The sequence below is a fragment of the Urocitellus parryii genome, chromosome 7 (assembly GCF_045843805.1).
Source record: "Urocitellus parryii isolate mUroPar1 chromosome 7, mUroPar1.hap1, whole genome shotgun sequence".
Classification (NCBI taxonomy): domain Eukaryota; kingdom Metazoa; phylum Chordata; class Mammalia; order Rodentia; family Sciuridae; genus Urocitellus; species Urocitellus parryii.
In genome coordinates, this window is record NC_135537.1 from 81,092,550 (window position 1) to 81,109,465 (window position 16,916).

The window sequence follows — 16,916 nt, forward strand, 5'->3', positions numbered from 1 at the left end:
AAAGGAAAAGATTGATGAATTTGATAAATCAGTACTTCTGCTAATAGAAAGGACAAAAAGATAAGTCCCTATATAAGCCATATAAAAGGAATGATGGATTCATATTCTGAATATGAAAAGCTCAATACCTCAAAAGAAAAAAGGAGAAAAAAGACTTGTACAGAACTTCAAAGAGGAAATATAAATGGCCAATATGGAGTAAAATGTTCTTGGCCCCTATAGTGATAAAGAACTACAATTTAAACCACAAAGAACCTATTGGGCTGGAACAAAAACCAAAACACACAAAAAAACCCAAAATACAAAGTCTGGGAAAAATACAAAGAAAAATAACCCCATCTAAATATACCAAATAATGAAAGGGACGTAGAGTCGTTGGAACACTCTGCAATGCTAACAGGCACAGCAACTGGATTCCCATTTTGAGAGGAGAGTGTGGTATTATTTTAAGACCCTTACCCACTCTATGCACACTTGTGCCCTAGGGGATACACAACATGGGCTCACGTATAGCCAGTTATGGCCAGAAGTGTGCATAAAATGGGAGGAAAATGAGCAGGAGCTACCTACAATAAATGAATGAATTTAACAAAGTTTATACACTTAACAGATCCAAGAAGTGAGCAGACCTCATATCTGGGGTTCTCTTGTGTGCAGCCAGTCAGAAGCATTGCTGGTAGGTGAAAGAAAAAAAAAAAAAACCACGAAGATAGTACAACCATGATGCCATCTCTATAATGTTCAAAACTAGGCAAACTTAAACACACTTTTAAGGGCATATACAAAACAGTAAAACTGTACAGAATTACACGGAAAAATATCTTAGGATTGCAAAGATTGTTAGGGTGGCGTAGAGGAGTGGGAGAAATGCCAGGAGGGACAGGCGGAGGGTGGCTTCTGGACACTGGTCAGGTTTCGTTTCTTGAATTTGGTGGTGGCTTTATGTGTATGTTTTATTTACTCATTTATTATTCATTACACACTATAATTACATACGTATAATCACACATACATATATAGTTACATATATATCATATGTTTGCTATAGTTGATAGTAAAAAAAATCTAAAATATAACCTAAGTAAGTAAAGGAGACTTAGAAACACAAGATATGTGCTGCAGCATTGCTCTAGAATGGTAAAAACTGTAAATACTAAATGCCTACTGGGAGAGGGACACCTCATGAGAGAGGTATCTTCCTAAGTAGAAAAATAAAGTTTTTTTGTTTATAGATAGGGTTATACCAATGGACAAAGGTGTGGAAGATTACTTATTGTGGTGAATATCCAGTGGGTAAAGGGTGAAAGGGAGATTATTAAATTTCCTTTATAGCAACATCAACAAAAGCAGTGGCTATGTTATTATCTCATTTCCAGATTATTATTTTTTAAGTATATATATATATACACATACATATGTGTGTGTGTGTGTATAGTAGTTGGACACAATACCTTTATTTTGTTTATTTATTTTTATGTAGTGCTGAGGATAGAACCCAACTCCTCGCACGTGCCAGGCGAGCGGGCTACCACTGAGCCACAAATCCAGCTCCTCATTTACAGATTGTACGGAGCATCTACAACAGACGTGCTGGGACATGCTGGGACTCACTAAGTTGCTGGCCATAAGGAACAGCAGCCACTGAACTGCTTAGTCATGTCTGCTTGCAATTAATAAACAGCTGTAAGGGGCATAGGCATGCTTAGGAATGACTGGTTACAAATGATAGGGAGCACAGCTCCATGGACATGTGCAAAGAACATGCCCAGCTGCAATTACATCACCTCACTGGACATAACCAATGGACACTGACTTTCACTGGGTGTAACCAATTGCCAACATATATCACCAACTTGGAACTGTATTTAAATTGCTGGTCCTGCCACATTGAAGAGTTTTTGCTCTAAGGACATCGGTGAGACTGGTCGCCTTGCTGACCATCCCTGGACTGACTCCACCATTCCCTGATGTCCAGCCATCGGCTGGAGAGAATCACCATACAAAGACAACGTCTATTTTTTGGCTAAGAGAAGTTGTGTGGCATTAGAGGTATTTTGGGGCTTGTGGTTGCCCTAGGACTGTATGATTTGCTTAGAGTGTTTAATTACTGTGCATTGAATGCTAGTTGGGGTGTTCCCCCACACCCAACACTTTTTGAATTAATTGTTTATATTTGATGATTGGTGTCACTAAATATATGCTTGCATTTAAAGACAATCCACCTCCGAATAATTATTAATAGCGCCGCTCTTGCACAGATAACGTTGAAAGACCCAATTTGAGGCTTTTTACAAATGTATGGCTCAGGTGTAAGGCTTCATGACAACCCACTTGGTTGTTGAAAATTCTAGGGAGAGAAGTAAGTTCTCTTTCTTTCTTTAAATGGTAATAAAAGTTACCTTTCTTAACTTGTGTTTTCATTAATAATGGTCTAAGTGAACTGAAAAAAATCGTAACTAAATGGAAAGCATGTAATTATTTACTATGGACCTGACCATCTTCCTGGTAACTCAGAATGATTCTAGTATAGAGAGCTTATTGCTGTTGGAAACAATGGAAAACACCAAGTATATAAATTAATATCAACATCAATGACAAGAAATAATCAGATTTCTGTTTAAGGGCCAGGAATTATAACTATAAAATAAATTGAAAATTTAAAGAAATGAATTCTCCTAAAACTGGAAAAAATTAAATGTCAGGTATAATACTCAAAACACAGGCTTTGGAATTTGATGGTCTTGGTTCGAGGCCCAGCTCACAAACATGAAGTCAAATTATTTAACCTCAGAGAGCTTCAAGGTTTTTATCTAAAAAATGAATACCATTACCCAACTTCCCAGCTAGTTTGAAGGTTAAATGAAACAGTGACTAGTGACATACAAATTCTTCTTTCCAATTTCAACATCCTGTTAAGTGATATTGTATCAGCAAATTATAAAGATTTGAGTATTCTATTTAAAAATTAAAATTTATTAATTCTCCAAATTTGAGAACAGAGCTAATAAAATCATATTTAAAATAAGTATTTAGATTTCATATTTGAGATTAACAAAGGAATATTTCAATGCTTCTTTGGAATCATATGGCTAGCCAGTGTTCCCTGATCATACCCTTAGGCTATTGACCTGAGAGAATTAAGGTCTGGGTGGGAAGGCTATAGTGGCTTGACCTATCTACCTCCTAGTTTCAAACAGAAAAGAACAAAAAACTCTTTAGAAAGCAATTCTAAGCAGGAAGTGTGAATCAGGAGGTATAGCGATACCAGAGTTCAAACTGTACTACAAAGCAATAGTAACAAAAACAGCATGGTACTGGTACCAAAACAGGCAGGTGGACCAATGGTACTGAATAGAGGACACAGAAACCAATCCACAAAATTACAACTTTCTTATATTTGATAAAGGGGCTAAAAGCATGCAATGGAGGAAGGATAGCATCTTCAACAAATGGTGCTGGGAAAATTGGAAATCCATATGCAACAAAATGAAACTGAATCCCTTTCTCTCGCCATGCACAAAAGTTAACTCAAAATGGATCAAGGAGCTAGATATCAAATCAGAGACACTGCGTCTGATAGAAGAAAAAGTTGGCTCCGATCTACGTACTGTGGGGTCGGGCTCCAAATTCCTAATAGGACGCCCTTAGCCCAAGAGTTAATAACAAGAATAAATAAATGGGACTTACTTAAACTAAAAAGTTTTTTCTCAGCAAGAGAAACAATAAGAGAGGTGAATAGAGAGCCTACATCCTGGGAACAAATTTTCACCCCTCACACTTCAGATAGAGCCCTAATATCCAGAATATACAAAGAACTCAAAAAATTAAACAATAAGATAACAAATAACCCAATCAACAAATGGGCCAAGGACCTGAACAGACACTTCACAGAGGAGGACATACAATCAATCAACAAGTACATGAAAAAATGCTCACCATCTCTAGCAGTCAGAGAAATGCAAATCAAAACCACCCTAAGATACCATCTCACTCCAGTAAGATTGGCAGCCATTATGAAGTCAAACAACAATAAGTGTTGGCGAGGATGTGGGGAAAAGGGTACACTTGTACACTGCTGGTGGGACTGCAAATTGGTGCGGACAATTTGGAAAGCAGTATGGAGATACCTGGGAAATCTGGGAATGGATCCACCATTTGACCCAGCTATCGCCCTCCTCGGACTATTCCTGGAGGATCTTAAAAGAGCGTACTATAGGGATACTGCCACATCAATGATCATAGTGGCATAATTCACAATTGCTAGACTGGAACCAACCTAGATGCCCTTCAATAGATGAATGGATAAAAAAAATGTGGCATCTATTCACAATGGAGCATTACGCAGCAATAAAAAAATGACAAAATCATAATTTGCAGGGAAATTGATGGCATTAGAGCAGATTATGCTAAGTGAAGCTAGGCAATCCTTAAAAAACAAATGCCAAATGTCTTCTTTGATATAAAGAGAGCAACTAAGAACGGAATAGGGAGGAAGAGCATGAGGAAAAGATTAACATTAAACAAAGACGAGTGGGGGGAGAGAAAGGGAGAGAGAAGGGAAAGCATATGGAAATGGTAGGAGACCCTCATTGTTATACAAAATTACATAGAAGAGGATGTGAGGGGAAAGGGGGGGGGGACAAGGGAGAGAACTGAACAACAGCAGATGAGGTAGAGAGGGATGATGGGTGGGGAGGGGAGGGGGTTTAGTAGGGGATAGGAAAGGTAGCAGAATACAACAGTCACTAATATGCCATTATGTAAAAATGTGAGTGTGTAACCAATGTGATTCTGCAATTTGTATTTGGGGTAAAAATGGGAGTTCATAACCCAATTGAGTCAAATGTATGAAAGATGATATGTCATGAGCTTTGTAATGTTTTGAACGACCAATAAAAAAAAAAAGAAAAAGAAAGTAACTCTGAGAGTTTTAAAACTATTAATCTCATACTGGTAGATAATTAGGATTTATTTATTTATTTATTTATGGTGGAGAAAAGAAGTAGATTTCTAAGAATAAAAAAGAATTAAAAAACTGCCAATTTACTGAATTCATTGTGCTACAGAGTAAATTTACTGACTTATTATGCTAAAGGATGAATTAACTAGCTAAATTACTAATCTGGAGGGAAAGGTGGTATTTGTTTTTAATGTCTTGTATCAACTGACCTTCTTTCTGTTTTTTTTTTTTTAAATTCCTGTTTCAAGTAAATCTCTCTGTACTTTTAATTCCAACAACTTCATTATCTATTCTTTCTCAGTATTATCAGGTAATTTACAAGTCCTAATGACTTTCAACTGGATTTATTTTCTGCCTTGAAAAAAATAGTACCCTTCTAAACTCCATTATTCTTCTAAATTATTATTTTTAAATTTTTAATTAATTAGTTAATCAATGAACTTTTTGTGGTACTGGAGATTTAATCCAGGTATATTCCACCTCTGAGCTATACTCTATACTTTTTATTTTGAGATTGGGGTGTGTGTGTTTAATGAAGTTGCTGAGGCTGGCCTTGAACTTGCCATCCTCCTGCCTCACCTTCCCAAGTGGCTGGGATTATAGGTAAGCTCTATCATGCCTAGATCTAAATTATTCTTGATTATCTTTCTTTTTACATTTTGTTTATAGTAAAGCACAGTGTCATCCCCTCACAGGGATATTCTTTTATTTTTGGTGCTGGGAATTGAACCTAAGCCTGCTCTAACACTGAACTGTATCCCCAGTCCTTTTTACTTTTTGAGACAGGGTCTCATTAAGTTGCCCTGGCTAGTCCTAAACTTGGTATCCTCTTGCCTCAGTTTCCTCAATAGTTGGGATTACAGGCATACATCACTGTGCTGGGCTCCTAGAAGTTTCTGTCATTTAATAGGCAAGTCTCCTTCATAAGCTTGGCATACATATTCAAAGAATTCAGAGTTAACTTAGTCTCACTTTGTCCCTTGGTTACATGAGAGTAGGTCGGAGAGTGAGAGGAAGATAAAAGCCATTTTTAAGAATACTTCTAAAAAATTTGTACCTTATGGCTAGGAAAAAGATTTTTTTTAACAGTTTGTTTTGGTTTAGATTTCATCATTTATGAATTAGATTTATATTGAACAGTATACTAACTGCTATAGAAGACACAAATTAAAAATAACATTTCAGCGCTTCAATCAATCTATTTTTGTTCAAAAGACACTGGGCAAATAACCTGACTAGGAGAAAGAGTAAGCTTATTCTACCCTGATGCTCTTCCCAGAGCCTCTACCTAGAAACTCTTATGAACCCATGTATCTCACAGAAAGGCCTCCTCTTTGGTGAAGCCTCCTCTAACTGACCAAAGCAGATGAGGGGACACACTCTCACCCCCTGCAGCAAAAGTATTAAAACCTGCTGCTCTCTAGAATACAATTGCTTTGAGGACTGAAACTGACTTCATCCCAGTGTCCTTGATAAATGAATGAACAAGTAAAGAGAGAGCAACAAATAAAAGACTGTACTCAAAGCAGAACTTCTTTTATCTAATTGTCAATAATGTGAATTTATTTTTGTTGAATAGCATTAAGTATAGCTGAAAAGTTTTGAATAAGTTACACTTCAGTAGCTGAAGGGAAGGTGGCTGGGTCAGTACTTGGCAATGGTTACCTATATTGTTTAATGCTTACTCTAAATTGTTCAAATAGATTCTTTCAGGTGGCTTGTAGTTCTCACCCATCTTCCTTCCTATGATCAACCAAGTGGGTGTTCCAAGCCTTGTTGTAATCTGTCGTTTTCCCTTTGTATATGTTAATCAAAATCTTGATTTTTAACTTTCATTTATATTGAAAGCAGAATAGATAGAGGTAAAATCAGCTGTCTTATCTTAAAGAGCTTTTATTGAAAGATAAAGGCGATGGACTGATTTAGAGGGTGCCCACGTTAGTAAATAAATTCTTGCCCTTATTTCCCCACAACAGCATTAATAGCTAATAATGGTTAATAATGATTGACATTTCCTTTTTGAGTTTCTACTTCTTATGTAGTGTCTTTTTGAAATATGTGGAATACACCCAGAAGTTCCATTTAGAAACTATTCTCCAAATGTTTCTTATGAAACATTGATAGTCATATTAATAATTCAGAGTAAGTACTTTCTAGACAATTGGTTCATTTTACTTCTTTCAAAAGTGAGACAATACTCATATAACATTAAATTAACCACTTTAAAATGCACAATTCAATGTGCATATATCACCTCAATTCAATTCCAGAATACTGTCATTACTCTCAAAGTAGAATCTATTTCCCCTCCCCACAGCAACAACTGATCTGCTGAGAAGATTTTTGTGTATTTGCCTGTTCTGGATATTTATACAAATGGAACCAGACAATATGTGATCTTTTGTGTCTGGCTTCTTTCACTTTTTTCAAGGTTCAGCCATGTTCTTTGTTAGTTACTTCAGTTTAGACTTAACAAAACCTCCTTTATGGCTACTTCATGTCTTCTTTTGAGGATGCTGCTTTTCTTTTGATTCTATTTCTGTATTTGCTCAGGGGTGATATTCTGGGGACAACAACCAGTTCGGTTTAATTGTACTCCTTTGAATTTTACCACCAGTGGTATATTTCATATTCTTCTGATCTAGGCATGTAAATTGCTCCTCTTTTTTTTTTTCTTAATCCATTAGAGTTCATTTAGCAGTTGATGAAAATGAAGAAATTAAAGCTTGGCTTTATAATTTTGCTCAGGTTACTATATTTCTAGACATTCCTTTCTTATCCCAGTGAGAAAAGACCTATTTTCAACCATGTTGGCCTAGGATCTGACTTCCTTAACAAGACTCCTAAAATAAAAAAAAAAAAAATCGAGAATCAATAAATGGGATGGATTCAAACTAAAAAGCTTCTTCTCAGCAAAGGAAACAATAACATAAGGAGAGAGCCTACAGAATGGGAGAAAATCTTTACCACATGCACTTCTGATAAAGCATTAATTTTTAGGATATATAAAGAACTCAAAAAACTTAACACCAAAATCACAAATAAGCCAATCAACAAATAGACTAAGGAACTGAACAGACACTTCACAGAATAAGAAGTACAATAGAACAATAAATACATGAAAAAGTGTTCAACATCTTTAGCAATTAGAGAAATGCAAACCAAAACTACACTAAGATTTCATCTCACTCCTGTCAGAATGGCAATCATCAAGAATACAGGAAACAATAAATGTTGGCGAGAATGTGGGGCAAAAGGTACACTCATATATTGCTGGTGGGACTGCAAATTGGTGTAATTGCTATGGAAAGCAGTACAGAGATTTCTCAGAAAACTGGGAATGGAACCACCATTTGACGCAGCTATCCCACTCCTTGGTTTATACCCAAAGAACTTAAAATCAGCATACTACAGTAATGCAGCTGTGTCAATGTTTATAGCAGTTCAATTTCATAATAGCTAAACTATGGAACCAATCTAGGTGTCCCTCAATAGATGAATGGATAAAGAAAATGTGGTATATATACTCAATGGAATATTACTCAGCTTTAGAGAAGAGTGAAATTTTGGCATCCAGTAAATGGATGGAGTTGAAGATATCATGCTAAGTGAAATAAGCCAATCCCACAAAACCAAAGGCCAAATGATTTCTCTAATATGCAGATGCTAATTCACAATAAGAGGAGGGCACTAGAGAAGAATAGCATTACCTTAGATCAGGTAGAGGGAAGTGATGGGAAGGAAGAGGAAGGGATGTTGGGATAGGAAAGATAGTAGAATGGAATAGATATTATTACTTTATGTATATATGTGACTGCATAACCAATATGATTCTGCAACACGTACATGTATGTATGATATATCAAAGTGCATAAATGCATTTTATCGTGTATAACTAATTAAAATAAATTAAAAATTAATTTTAAAAAAACTAAAAAAAAGCCCCACATAAGAACCCCAATTTCTCCCAGCTCAATGTATAATTCCTAATATTCAGATTTAAGGCTTTTATCTAACTAACTTAATACCTCAGTATATTCTGGTTTAGGGAGTAAAGCCTCCAAATCTAGCATCATATGTAGCTCAGTGACTACCCAGGGGCATAGAACAAAGATGTACTAAATGATGTTTACTGAATAAGTGAGTGAATTTTCTTTTCAATAAATCCTCTTACTTTCCTTTCACATGTATTTCTCTTAATCCTACTTTTATATATTCACAGACATCTTATGTTGTCTATTTAAAGAGCCTTCTTTCTGCCATATCATTTGTTCTCACTTCTATTATGAAATCTTTTGAAATAAGTCAGCTAAGACCTATCGAGTCACTTGAACTGCTCTGGTACTTGTGCCTGTCCTGCTTTCCATTTAAAGGGATGCAATACAAGGTCAATCACCTTGTCAATTACCTTCTTTGTCACTTTCAGTACTGAGGCAGAGCCTTCTCTATACACTGAGTACTAACTAAAAAGTCTCTAATAAAATCTTCTCCAGTACATTATTTTAAAAGGGACCATCAAGATCCCTGCAAAAAATAGCATCTACAAATTAATAATCTATGTTAGATTCAGAGATTAGTGGTCTTTGTTTTAACTGGACAGGAAATAAATAAAATAGACCTGTAGGATGTTTTCCCCCTGGCAGTGGGATTGTGCACATAGGCAATTACTCTGCCACTCAGCAACACCTGCTTCCCCCCATTTTTTTTTACTTTGAGACAAGTTCTCACTAAGTTGCCCAGCTGACCTTGAACTTGCAATCTTCCTGCCTCAGCTTTCCAACTAGCTGGGATTATAGGTGTGCACCACTATATATGTCAATTTTTTAAACTGAAAGAGGATCTCCTATCCCTTTGCCAAATAATTGAATTTGTTAGTTATTGTTTCCATGTCTATTATAGATTAAACTTATTTCATGAAAATTTTGTTCTTTTTCTCATTATTGTCCTGTCATATAAAAATAAAACCATGGAATAATCAACAATAAGAAAGATAACATTCATACACATGACACCAAAGCAACGCTACCTCTCAGCTTGTTTGACCTACTAAACTGTTGCACAGGCCACTGGTGAGGACAAAGGTCAGGGTGTGCCTTGGAAGAACAGCACTAGATAAATAGCAGTAAAAACTCTGGAGAGGAAGGAAGCGTAGGCAGGACCTGCATTATGCCAGTAAGAATGAGTAGCCAGTGTTGCTTTGAAAATTTTATAGTCTTTAAACTTAAATTGGGGCGATTTTTCTGACTCTTCTTACTCTGACCAGTCAGTATAGACCCTCAAATCCAAAATATGTTACAGAAGCCATGTTTGGTAGTGCATAGCTGATTCTCAGTGACTTGGGGAGCTGAGATAGGAAGACTGAAAATATGAGGCCAGCCTAGGCAAATTACTGAGACTCTTTCTCAAAATTAAAAAGATAAAAAGGGCAGGGGTATGTGTGTTCCCAGTGGTAGAATACCCCTGGGTTTGATCCTCCAAATGTCATAGAAAAACAAAGTCAAGGATGGCTGTCTTTTGGTAAGTCTTCTAGACTGAGGCAGGGAGCTTAGTCATGCTCCCTTTGCAATACTCCAGCAGCATATCTGTCTGCAAGGACAGTTCTGTGGCCTTCAGTCTCCTTCTATATGGACCTCAAATACCAAGTAGGGATGAGTGATGTACCACCACCAGAAATACAGAAGAGATAAAATCTGGTGGACTTTATGACTTAGCCCAAACATACAACTTTTAACTTTTAAATAATATTTATTTCCTTTGGGTTTTTTACAAGGTCTTGCTGTGCTACCCAGGCTGGCCCTGAACTCCTGCGTTCAAGTGATACCCTTGCTCCAGCCTTCTAAGTAGCTGAGACTGTAGGCACATACAAAAAAGTTGTTTTCTATATAAGGTATTATAATTATAAAATTAATAATTTAGCTTGAATTTTTGAAAGTAAGCAGATTTCATTAAGCTTTACAAAAAATTTATTTTGTTAAGTTTATTAGAGTTGCTACGAAACACAATTCTTTGGAAAAAAAAGAGAGACAATATTGTGTTTACTGGGCCATGGGTGGATAACTGACAACAGATGATGTCACTAATAGGCAATTATAATGTCCAGCATTCCAAAACTATTTAATAATTTGTTTTGAAGAAATATAGCTTCCAAAGGAACAAAAGGAGAATCTAAATATGTATTTGGATGGCTACATATCAAAATAAGGTTAAATGTATAAAATAAAGAAATTAATCACACCTTAAAAAAGTATCAAATATTTTGTCAGCAACTCAAATACAGAAAGAGGTTAAAAATTTATTGGTAAATTAGGCTGCAAGGGTAGAGCACGTGCCTAGCATGTGTTAAATCCTGGGTTCAACCCCCTGTTCCACACACACACACACACACAAAAAAAAAAAAAAAAAAAGAAGAAGAAAAAGTTTATTGGTAATTGAATCATTTGGACTATTCAGTACATTTGCCATGTAAAAAATTTCCTGTGGAAACATTGTAGACAGTAGTTAGGCTTCCAGAGTAATCTATAAAGACTTGGATGAATATTAGATATATCTATGTCCGTATAGCATAATGGTGAAGGCATATGAACTTCCTAGAGCCAATAACCCCTTGATCCAGGCTTGGTCATGTTGGTTTGTCCCCAGCAGTATTTCTAAATAGAATTGTTGCACTCTTCAGTCAGAATAGCTTTCTGGTCCTAGAACATCTTCTGGCAGGAGGGAATCCACTCGTGTCTTTGTCAAATCTAGGTAGGTGGTTTAGGTCAAGGGGCACTCCTTTCTAAATACTTATGCAGGAGTGAATGTTAACTGCCCCATTAATCTCAGGGGAGGAATATAATTTTATCCTAACTACTCTTAGTCTTCAAACGTTTGTGGGTGTGAAACTGTTTAAAAGAATATTCTAATAAGTACTGGAATGAGGTTCAGCCTTAATCAAGTTCATGTGACCCAAACTTTTCCTATGTCTGGCTAGGCTCTCCAAACATCTGGGCAAATCCTCCCCTACTCCCCCCAAAATGTATAATGTAATTACATTATAATACTGAACACCTTTTTTACACAAAAGGGAAGCATTTGCTATAATACACATCTATATGATCAATACAATGTTCCTGCATCTTCTCAGGGCCTACATATCTTGTCTATGAAATATACTTCCAGGAAGACAAGTTCTTGAGCAGAGCTATTACTCATGTTCATGGTGCCACAGGAAATGCAAACAGGACACAGAGCTGAGGCCTGTGGGAAAACTAAAGTGAGTCAGGAGAAATGTTTAGTAAATTTTTACAATTTAGACTGGCTACACCAATGGCCAGGCACAGTGGTGTATGCTTGTAACCCCAGCAACTTGGAAAGCTGAGGCCAGAGAATGGCAAGTTTGAGGTCAGCCTTAGTCACTTAGTGAGACCTCTCTCAAAATAAAATAAAAATAAAGAGAGCTGGGGATGTTTCAATGGTAAAGAAACCCTGGGTTCAACCCCCAAGACTAAAAAAAAAAAAAAAAAAAAAAAAAAAAAAAAAAAAAAGAATGGCCATACTAATGGTTATTATGCAAACCACTGGGGATGTCAATAAATACTTCAAAATCAGAATATTACATACTCATAATAGGTTCCTCCCTCCTCAGATACTAGTATAAACTGATATTACTATAATTAAACAAAACATCAAGAGAGCTAAAGTAACATACTGTTTGAAGAAAGAGAGGTAACAAGATTAAGAACCCCCCAATCACTGTTTATATTAATTCATTATATTGATGAGCTAGTTCCATTAAAAATATTTCTTTTTGCCAGGTGAGGTAGTTCACCCCCATAATCCCAGGCATGCAGGAGGTTGAAGCAAAAGGATCACAAGTTTGAGGCCAGCCTGGGCAACTTAGTGAGACTGTATCAAAATAAAAAACTAGAAAAAGAGATGGGCGTACAGCTCAGTGGTGAATCACCCCTGGATTCCATCTCTAGTGCCATACACACATAAAAAGTTTATTCTTTTCTCTAATTCATAGGTTAGGATGATTACTGGACATATAACAGCTGTGGTTTAGGCTAGATCTACACAGCATTACACCTCTGCCTATTCAAACATTTCAGTGTAAGATGCCATGACATTTGGCAGAGAATAAGCCTATTTACTATGGGAAGCACAAAGATCCAACAACTTAAAGAGTTTTGCTTAAAGCTCATAAAATGTCTTTTTATTAAATTAGATTTTCATTTATATAAATTGTCATATAAAGATACTTTATTGTTAGAAAATGATACAGAAAACAAATCTTTAGAATTAAAACACATTTATACAACACTTCTTATCTTCTTATTTTCTTTTTCTCCTTGTTTTTTTTTTTTTTTTTTTTTTTTTTTTATTATGAACTAAGTGTCAGTGGTCATCAGCTTGTTCCAGGATGCTAAGCATTCTGGTGAGCTGATGAGGTAGATGTAGAAGACCATTTGAAAAGGTGAGTGTGGATGGTCTAGACTAGATAACTGGTCATAGTATATGAGAGGATCACTGAGCAAATTGATATGCCTGGGCATGTTGCTATCTCAAAACACTCCAACTTGAAACAGGATTTGAAGAAGCATAAATAATATTATTGTCTCTAAAGTATATTAATTTCTAGGAATGAGGGAACTAAGAAAAATGGAAACAAGATCTAACTGATGGTGAAGCACATTTTTTATGCAAACAAAATGCTAATAACAGCTAACTTTTAAAGAAAAAATTTTTTGATTGTACATGTACACAATATCTTTATTTTATTTATTCATATGTGTGCTGAGGATTGAACCCAGTGCCTCACACATGCTAGGCAAGTGCTTTACCACTGAGCCACAACCTGAGCCTGTTAACATGTTTTATATCAGAGACACTTCATCTCGTGTAGTCTTCATGAGTCTGGGAGATATAGATGTTTTTTTACCTCCATTTTATTTTCTTAATTTTAATAAAATTATGAACCACTAAACTGCATAATTATTTTTGTTGTTCAATTATAGTTTTGTCCTAGGGGTATATTATGGGTTCCACTCAATTCATGGCCTTCTTTTACAGGCAAAATATAGGATGACCCTGGCTAATTGTCTTTAAAAATAATATTAGAAATAAGAGATTACTCAAAAAACCAGCCACTGTAGCAAACTGGATGCACTTTCAGTGCAGCCTTACCTTCCTCTGGTGGCTTTCTGTAGAACCTTCATTCCTGCCAGCCTGCAGGACTTCCCTTCCAACTGTCTGCCCTTCAGCATGGCACCTTCTAAGTACACTTCACCAAACATCCCATAGGCATCTTGCACCAGAAGGCAGACTCTGTAAGAAATCACAGTTGTTCTTTGAGGAGAAGTTTGGATTCATATAGAGATCAAGATTTGCCTTTCTTTCACTGGAAATCCACTGTACTCATCTTCCTAAATGGCTGAGTCAGGGGGAATGAAGTTAGATTCAAGGACGTACTTTTTGGACTTGTATAAACAGGTGTTTAGCCACAAAATATAGGAGACAGAATTTTTTCTTGGCACAAAACAAAACCCTAAGCTAAATGTGGTTGAAAAACACATAAAGATGACCATTTTCTCAAACCAAATATATTACTGCTGCCTAGAAACAGTCCCCTGTTCTTCATTAGAGAAGACCTTTCTACTTTATGTGAGAACTCAATACTTGAGAAAAGCATCAGTGTAACATCATGATGAGAACAACAATAAGGAGCATTTTTTGAGAAAGTATCTATTTACAGATCCATATCCCAGCAGGCAGCCACTTGGACATGATAGATATCCAGTGACAAGAAAGGATATTGCCCCAATTTTAAGTCAGATGTTGGTCTTCATCAAAGACTATCTATGAGTGAATTTCCTCACTTCATAGTTCGGGTAAATGAAGTCTTATTTACTACAAAATGATACTTTTAATGGAGCCTAAAAATATTTATTCAGAAAACAGCATTACAAAATAGGCTATGGAACACAAAACTATTTTAAAGATAAAAGTATAAGATGGAAAAGAACAGATGACAAGCAAATAACAAGCAAAAGAAAGCAAAATCTGAAGCTATGAGATCAACTTGTAACATGGCAAAAGGGTTAAGAATTCTAGACTCCCTGATGAAGGTCTCCTAGGTTCAAAAGGCACTATGGTTTGCAAGAGAAACAAAGGGAAATATTGAGAGCACCTTTAATTGGATTGCTAATTTGCTATGGAATGAGATTTAAAAAATGTGCTCTCATAAAAATCACCAAACAAAGAAATAAACCACTGTGTGTGAAGAGTCTGAAGAAAATAGTAGATCTGTTGAGGACTTTAGATAATATAATTTCCAGAAAATTCAGAATGATTTTTTTCCCCAGTATTGGGGACTGAACACAGGGGCAATCTACCTCTGAGCTACATCCCAGCCCTTCCTTTTTAAATTCTATTTTAAAACAGGTCTCACTAATTGTTGAAGCTAGCCTTGAATTTGCAATCCTCCTGCCTCAGCCTCCTGAGTAGCTGGGATTACAGGCATGTGCCACTAGCTATTGCCCCAGCAATTCCTTTTAACTTTTTATATGAGACAGGGTCTCACTAAGTTGCCTAAGCTGCAACTTGCAACCCACTTCCTTCTGCCTCACAAGCAGAATAACTATTTAAAAAGGTAAGAGGTAAATTTTGTCCCCCAGAAAACAGATGAAAATCAAATTGTTTAAAAACTGGCTAAAATAATTCATTAAAAATAAAGATTTAGGGGCTATAGCTCAGTGGCAGAGCGCTTGTCTGTGTGAGGCATGTGTGAGGCACTGGTTCAAGCCTTAGCACCACATAAAAAATAAACTAATAAACAAAGATATTGTGTGTCCCTCGACAGCTAAAAAAATAAAATAAATAAAATAAAGATTCATCCAGGCACAGTGGTGAATGCCTGTAATCCCAACTGCTTGGGAGGATGAGGCAAAGGATCTTGAGTTCAAACCCAGCCTCATCAATGGTGAGACACTAAGCAACTCAGAAGCCCAGTGTAATATTCTGAAAGCCTTCTCAGAACTGTGTAGCAGCAAAACTATCTTTCAAATATTGTGATAAATAAAGATATTTTCAGATAAAGAAAACTTAGGAGCAATTTCCACCTACAGCCTGAGATATTTGCTAATTATTAAGGCAATTACTAAAATTATTTTAATTATATACTTTAGGAAAAAGAAATTATCATGGAAAAAAGGTCTCAGATGTAAGAAGGACTAGTAATGAAAAATATAAGTAAATGAAAATTATAGGATAAAATAACAGCACAATCAATAATATTAACTAATAAGGAGAGCAGAAAACAGAATGGATAAAATATGAAATGGATACCATAAAATTCAAATTGAGGGGGAGGTTACAAGTTTAAATGTTCCCAAATTCTCATATCACTCTATGTCTAAAGATACTAACTTAAGTATAGTAAGTGTGGTATAATTTCAAGGATAAACTCTTAAAGTAAGAGAAATAGGAAATATCACTTCCAAATTACTGGTGGGGAAAAAGGAATGAGAAATATAGGCAAACAAATGAAAATAAGAAAACATGGGGAGACAGCATAAAAAAGGTGAGAATAATTAAAGTAATAAATTAGGTGATAGATATGTCTTTGTATATTAGAAATAAAATTAAAATGACAAACTTGACAGTTAAAGAATTTGTGATATTGTTTGAAGGAAGAAAAAAAATGTTTTACAATAAACAATTGCTAGAAACTTCCTAAAACACAGAAAGGTTCAAAACACAAGGGTATAAAAAAGAATTTCCAATAAATATTAAGCAAAAGAAAGCTCAGAGGACTTTTAAATAAGAACTTTTAGGACAGAAGGCATTATTAGTAACAGAGAGATCACTATTGATAATAAGGTTTAATTTACCAGGAACACATTCAATGCTAAACCTTTATGCTCTAGTTTTTATATAGAATATAAGATGATAAACCCACACAGATGAATTAACAAAT

General features: G+C 35.7%; 1 protein-coding gene across 2 annotated transcripts in view; it reads right to left on the reverse strand.

The window, feature by feature from the left end:
- Spidr (scaffold protein involved in DNA repair) overlaps positions 1-16,916 on the reverse strand; it is a 392,656-nt gene that overhangs the window by 40,276 nt on the left and 335,464 nt on the right. For both annotated transcript variants that reach the window (XM_026395186.2, XM_026395187.2), the window contains one exon: positions 14,126-14,266. In XM_026395186.2, coding sequence (XP_026250971.1) covers positions 14,126-14,266 — 141 coding nt within the window. The remainder of the gene's footprint in view (positions 1-14,125; positions 14,267-16,916) is intronic.